The sequence below is a fragment of the Oryza sativa genome, chromosome 10 (genome assembly GCF_034140825.1).
Source record: "Oryza sativa Japonica Group chromosome 10, ASM3414082v1".
In the NCBI taxonomy this organism is placed as follows: domain Eukaryota; kingdom Viridiplantae; phylum Streptophyta; class Magnoliopsida; order Poales; family Poaceae; genus Oryza; species Oryza sativa.
The window spans coordinates 17,978,466-17,985,626 of NC_089044.1; the positions used below are offsets into that span (position 1 = coordinate 17,978,466).

The window sequence follows — 7,161 nt, forward strand, 5'->3', positions numbered from 1 at the left end:
GGCGACCAACCAGGCTGCCTCCAAAGCAGCCAAACCCAAGCCACTGACCCGCCGCCGCTAGATCTCGCCAATGCCGCGGAGACACGACGCCCTCCGCCTGCTGCTGCTGGTGGTGGTGGTCGCCGCGGCGGATGCGGCGACGGAGGCCGACGCGCTGCTGGCGTGGAAGGCCGGCCTGCAGGACGGCGCGGCCGCGCTGTCCGGGTGGAGCCGCGCCGCGCCGGTGTGCGCGTGGCGCGGCGTGGCCTGCGACGCCGCCGCCGGCGGCGCCCGCGTCACTTCGCTCCGGCTCAGGGGCGCCGGCCTTGGCGGCGGCCTCGACGCGCTCGACTTCGCGGCGCTCCCGGCGCTGGCCGAGCTCGACCTCAACGGGAACAACTTCACCGGCGCCATCCCGGCGAGCATCTCGCGGCTCCGCTCGCTGGCCTCGCTCGACCTCGGCAACAATGGCTTCAGCGACTCCATCCCGCCGCAGCTCGGCGACCTCTCCGGCCTCGTCGACCTCCGCCTCTACAACAACAACCTCGTCGGCGCCATCCCGCACCAGCTCAGCCGCCTCCCCAAGGTTGCCCACTTCGACCTGGGAGCAAACTACCTCACCGACGAGGACTTCGCCAAGTTCTCGCCGATGCCCACCGTCACGTTCATGTCGCTCTACCTCAACTCCTTCAATGGCAGCTTCCCGGAGTTCATCCTCAAAAGCGGCAACGTCACCTACCTCGACCTGTCGCAGAACACTCTGTTCGGGAAGATACCGGACACGCTGCCGGAGAAGCTCCCGAATCTGAGGTACCTCAACCTGTCCATCAATGCGTTCTCCGGCCCGATTCCGGCGTCGCTTGGGAAGTTGACGAAGCTGCAGGACCTGCGGATGGCCGCCAACAATCTCACCGGCGGCGTCCCGGAGTTCCTCGGGTCGATGCCGCAGTTGAGGATTCTTGAACTCGGCGACAACCAGCTCGGCGGGCCGATCCCGCCGGTTCTTGGCCAGCTCCAGATGCTGCAGCGGCTCGACATCAAGAACTCGGGGCTCTCTTCAACTCTGCCGTCGCAGCTGGGAAATCTGAAGAATCTCATTTTCTTCGAGCTGTCCTTGAACCAGCTCTCCGGTGGCTTGCCGCCGGAGTTCGCCGGGATGCGGGCAATGCGGTACTTCGGCATTTCCACGAACAACCTCACCGGTGAGATCCCGCCGGTGTTGTTCACGAGCTGGCCGGAGCTCATATCCTTCCAAGTGCAGAACAACTCGTTGACAGGCAAGATTCCGCCGGAGCTCGGCAAGGCGAGCAAACTGAACATCCTCTACCTATTCACCAACAAGTTTACGGGCTCCATTCCGGCAGAGCTCGGCGAGCTGGAGAACCTGACAGAGCTGGATTTGTCGGTGAACTCGCTCACCGGACCGATCCCCAGCTCGTTCGGCAACCTCAAGCAGCTCACAAAGTTGGCGCTATTCTTCAACAATCTCACCGGCGTAATCCCGCCGGAGATTGGCAACATGACGGCGTTGCAAAGCCTCGACGTCAACACCAACAGTCTGCACGGCGAGCTGCCAGCCACCATCACGGCCCTGAGGAGCCTCCAGTACCTCGCCGTGTTCGACAACCACATGAGCGGCACCATCCCGGCGGACCTCGGCAAGGGCCTGGCCTTGCAGCACGTGAGCTTCACCAACAACAGCTTCTCCGGCGAGCTGCCGCGCCACATCTGCGACGGCTTCGCGCTGGACCACCTCACGGCGAACTACAACAACTTCACCGGCGCGCTGCCGCCGTGCCTGAAGAACTGCACGGCGCTGGTCCGTGTCCGGCTGGAGGAGAACCACTTCACCGGCGACATCTCGGAGGCCTTCGGCGTGCACCCCAAGCTGGTGTACCTGGACGTCTCCGGGAACAAGCTCACCGGCGAGCTGTCGTCTGCCTGGGGACAGTGCATCAACCTCACACTCCTGCATCTCGACGGCAATCGCATATCCGGCGGCATTCCGGCGGCATTTGGGAGCATGACAAGCTTGAAGGATCTCAATTTGGCTGGAAATAATCTGACAGGAGGGATTCCACCTGTGTTGGGAAATATCAGGGTCTTCAATCTCAACCTGAGCCATAACTCCTTTTCCGGGCCGATTCCGGCGAGCTTGAGCAACAATTCCAAGCTTCAGAAAGTCGATTTCTCAGGGAACATGCTTGATGGGACGATACCAGTTGCCATTAGCAAGCTTGATGCTCTGATATTGCTTGATTTGAGCAAGAACAGGTTGTCAGGGGAGATACCAAGTGAGCTTGGTAATCTGGCTCAGCTGCAGATCCTGCTTGATTTGAGCAGCAATTCTCTATCAGGCGCGATCCCTCCAAATCTTGAGAAGCTGATAACTCTGCAGAGACTGAACTTATCACACAATGAGCTCAGTGGTTCGATCCCGGCAGGGTTTTCTCGCATGTCAAGCCTCGAATCAGTTGATTTCTCTTATAATCGACTCACCGGGAGTATACCGTCAGGGAATGTTTTCCAGAATGCTTCAGCTTCTGCATATGTTGGGAATTCGGGGCTCTGTGGTGATGTGCAAGGTCTAACTCCTTGTGACATCAGTTCTACCGGATCATCTTCTGGGCATCACAAGAGAGTAGTCATTGCAACAGTTGTGTCAGTAGTTGGAGTGGTGTTACTACTAGCCGTTGTTACTTGCATCATACTGTTATGCAGGAGGAGGCCTAGAGAGAAGAAAGAGGTGGAATCTAACACCAATTATTCATATGAGTCCACAATCTGGGAAAAGGAAGGCAAGTTCACATTCTTCGACATCGTGAACGCCACGGACAACTTCAATGAAACCTTCTGCATCGGCAAAGGAGGGTTCGGAAGTGTCTACCGGGCTGAGCTCTCCAGTGGGCAGGTTGTGGCCGTCAAACGCTTCCATGTCGCCGACACGGGTGACATACCGGATGTGAACAAGAAGAGCTTCGAGAACGAGATCAAGGCGCTGACGGAGGTCCGCCACCGCAACATTGTCAAGCTCCATGGCTTCTGCACCAGTGGTGACTACATGTACCTGGTGTATGAGTACTTGGAAAGGGGCAGCTTGGGGAAGACATTGTATGGGGAGGAAGGGAAGAAGAAGATGGATTGGGGCATGAGGGTGAAGGTGGTGCAGGGGCTGGCTCATGCCCTGGCTTACTTGCATCATGACTGCAATCCAGCCATCGTTCATCGTGATATTACTGTTAATAATATCCTGCTTGAGTCAGACTTTGAGCCGCGCTTGTGTGATTTTGGCACGGCGAAGTTGCTTGGGGGTGCATCGACGAACTGGACTTCTGTGGCAGGATCATATGGATACATGGCTCCAGGTACTTTTCTTAAATTTGAACATTTTTTTCCTTAAAATGTCACATGTTTCTTATGCATACAATTTTTGAAATGTAGCTTATAATATCAAATCCTAGTTATACTTCAAAGTGCTTCAGTGAGATCCTTATGGTAGCACCAAATAGCATTTGGGATGTTTCAGTCATAATTAACGAAAAACCAGATGGCTAAATTTAGTTCGATACTCCCAGGTAGTAATGTAGTGTATGATAAACTGTCAAACATTTCTGACCATAAAAGAACATTTTGTGCAAGTAACTACCAAATGAAGAGCAGTAGTTATGAAATATAGTTGTCGAATTGTCTGTTGTTTAAAAAAGGAAAAAATGAGAGAAAGAAACTCAGATCCGATCTATTTAAGATTGTTTTGCACATTATTGTGATTCATGAAAGTACTGAAGTCATTACTGTAAGTAGAGTGGTCATTATTGAATAGATTGCCACATACTCCTGTCCTGAAGATTTGCAGAACTTTGAAAGATTGTCATTGGGAAAAGGAACTGCTCAAATTCCGACAAGTACGGCACCGCACCATTAACACTTACCGACTTCGATTATTTCTTGCAGAATTCGCATACACGATGAGGGTGACGGAGAAGTGCGATGTGTATAGCTTTGGCGTGGTTGCGCTAGAGGTCATGATGGGAAAGCACCCAGGTGACCTCTTAACATCCCTGCCAGCCATCTCATCATCAGAAGAAGATGATCTACTGCTCAAGGACATACTAGACCAGCGGCTGGATGCTCCAACAGGGCAGCTCGCAGAAGAGGTCGTGTTCATCGTGAGAATCGCGCTTGGTTGCACAAGGGTGAACCCTGAATCCAGGCCTTCCATGAGATCTGTAGCGCAGGAGATTTCTGCGCATACTCAAGCCTACCTCTCTGAACCATTCAAACTGATCACAATTAGCAAGCTAACAGACTACCAGAAGTGAATATATATCTGTGCAGAGATGTAAAGCACCAGGAGGGGAGGAAGGGAACTTCGCAGTTAGTGATTTGTAAGATGCATCCTCAGATTATATTAATGCCAAGGGTAAGCTTAGGATAGTATATTACATTAACTGCTGATAAATATATAGAAATTATTCTGTACACTGAATCACAAAACCTGTCTTTCATCAACTTTGTACAATTGTATTGCTCGTTGTTACTATCCCTGTGGTAATATTATTATTTTCCCCCATAGGCTAAACAATAAACTTGTAAATGTAAGACAGAGAAGAGAAATGGAGAAATTTATGACTTTGCCATATAATTCTCTGAGAGAAAATCAACATATCTTAGAAAGAACTGTTCACTGCAGCAGTCCCTTTTCCTTCTATGAATGTGAATTAGAAGAATATTCAGTGGATGACGGAAATGTATGTGATGCTGTAAATGAGTGGCAATGCTTCTGCTCTTTCGTTCAACATGATGTATGAAAAAAAAAAAACTCAAATCCAAGCAGCACCCTCCGTGTCGTCCACGCCTGGGTGGCGAATCCTACCACCCGCCGCCGCCGCTCTCCCCTCTCCCTCTCCTCGCCGCTGTCAGAGAACCGTGCGGCAAGTCGGGATGGCGGCAGCGGGGCCGAACCCTGGCGGCGCCTCGCCTTCAGCGTGACGAAGGTGGCTTGGCGCATGGATCGCTGGGAAGATGACGCAGCGTGTAGGCCACAGATTCAATGCTGCCGTAGCCGGATCTAGTCTTCCGTCAGGTGGATCCGCCGCCTCTGAACCAGATCTGGTTGGAGTTGCTGGCACGATGGAGCATCAACGGCGGGAGTCCCACGCGGGTTCCTGCGTGGAAGGCCATGATGGCTAGCGACAGTGGGATGCCGCGACAGCTGGTGTCGAGGAGGTCGGCACGGGCGACGATGGTGGAAGCCTACGCAGGTGACGGTGGCGGCCCTTGCCTCTCCTCGCGAACGGCCGCTCGGCTGGCCAGTGGTGGCGACGATGGGGCCTCTCCTTGGGCGCATGGAGATGCACAGGGGTTGCCAGGCGGAGGGTTAACACGCCTTGAGGACGACTCGACCGGAGCACCAGCGTGCATGGCAACGACGGAGGTTTGCTGTTTGCCAACCCGTGTGGCGGCGTAGCTGGTGTTGGGTGGAGCAGAAGCTGGATCTGGGGCCCCGAGCCCGGATTTGGCCACATAGCACCGCCATCACGGGCAGCGATGATGGTGGGTCGCTCTCTATCTATGGTGCCTTCACATCTCCATGGAGCTCCTCACCTTCTTGATAGGTTTACCTGGTCATGGGGAGTCCCATATGGCAAGACGGTGAAGATGGCGACAGGAAAGGAAGGTCGAGGCTGCCAACATGTAGCGGTTGGTGGCGGTCACACCTCCTCCCTTTCTTGGTGAGCTGATGGAGGTGATGGCATGGGAAGAAGGCTAATAATTGGTCGCCATAGTGCAACAGTGGTTGGTCGCAAGATTGGTCATGGTTATGGTTGTGGTCGTGTCGGCAGCATGACAACCGTATGGAGGACAGCCGGCGAAGCGGCGTTGGTGCTATTGCAGTCACGTGTCAGCAAGATTGGTGATTGGTGAGGTAGCAACAAGAAAGGTGCAAGTTTAACTAATTTGTTCCGACATAGGATAATAAGCTCATGAGGTTGGTCTTACTTCACCCTAAACGAAAGAAGACTTCCATATCCAAGTTTAGCTCAGACGTAGCTGCCTTCTTTTTGGGCGTGAAGCAGTGTCAAACCAAAATACCCAATAAGCATAAGCATTAGCTCTCCCTGAAAAGGAGGTGATCCAGCCGCACCTTCCAGTACGGCTACCTTGGTTCCGCCAGGCGAAAGCCAGCCCAATCTTAAGCTGACAGCGGCAACGCCTTTAGGCGCCGGAACCCTCTTGAAGGTGTTGTCGAGGTGCCTCTCTTCCCCTCTTTAATAAGATCTTTTAGGCGAAAACCATATCTTTTGGGATGGGCGATGGTGGTGTTTTTAATGTCTTAACCTTTTTAGAGGCATCCTTTTGGAGGTTCTTGGTCGTGGCTGTGTTTTCTTAGGGTGTGGTGGTGGTGTGGGACATGACGTAGTGTATTTCTTTTTTTTTCCCTGAGTATAGCATTTCAGAATTATAATATTGTAATACTTCACTTTTTTCAAAGTTTTAATACAAAAATGCACAATTTTTTGCGTATTCCAGAAAACATGATGCATGAAAAGTTCAATTCGAATTGGTGAGGTTGCTGGCTGCAGACATCGGACAACCACAACAAGAATAGTAGTAGGAATGAGTATAGTACACTAGAGTAGCTAGAACACAGCTGTTCATTCAGGTGAACACATGCATGCCATAAAAATGCATCTAATATACTTAATTTTTGAATGGGAATTAACTATTTCAAAAATGGCCAATATAAACTGAAAACTGTATGATTCTTTGGTTGCTGATTTGCAACTGAAGAGTGCATTAATGTCTACTGCTTATGCACAACTTCTTTCTATCTGGTAAAGTGAAAAATGAAAACTCAGTGGCTTAAGTAAAACCAGAGCTCCAAACTAAAGCCAAAACACACAAAAAAAAAGGCCAATAATATTACAGAATAAAGTAATGGCGCATAGATTTCTTTATGGTCTTCATTTTTTTATCCAGTGTAGGTGCATGGAGGGAAGCCACAAAGAAGCAGATTGTTGCTATAGACTGATGGATCCACAATTGACTGAAGTTGACTTACAGTGGTTACCTCACCCTATTTCAGATACTTAACATACCAAAGCATAACGAATTTGAAATGCTCGGAGGAATAACACCACAAGGGTTTCAAACTGCCTATCTTTTCTGGAATACTGCCGG

The 7,161-nt window shown here is 51.5% G+C and overlaps 1 protein-coding gene across 1 annotated transcript; it reads left to right on the forward strand.

The window, feature by feature from the left end:
- LOC4348855 (probable leucine-rich repeat receptor-like protein kinase At1g35710) lies at positions 1-4,616 on the forward strand. Its single transcript, XM_015758652.3, has 2 exons — positions 1-3,344; positions 3,931-4,616. The coding sequence occupies exons 1-2, from the start codon at positions 71-73 to the stop codon at positions 4,296-4,298; spliced, it is 3,642 nt and encodes a 1,213-aa protein (XP_015614138.1). The 5' UTR covers positions 1-70; the 3' UTR covers positions 4,299-4,616.
- The last annotated feature ends 2,545 nt before the right edge of the window (positions 4,617-7,161 follow it).

Excerpts from the sequence above, each read along its gene's own strand:
- LOC4348855 (XM_015758652.3), top strand. The coding sequence starts at position 71 with ATGCCGCGGAGACACGACGCCCTCCGCCTGCTGCTGCTGGTGGTGGTG. Across the intron at positions 3,345-3,930 it reads ATATGGATACATGGCTCCAG|AATTCGCATACACGATGAGG; the intron begins GTACTTTTCTTA and ends TATTTCTTGCAG.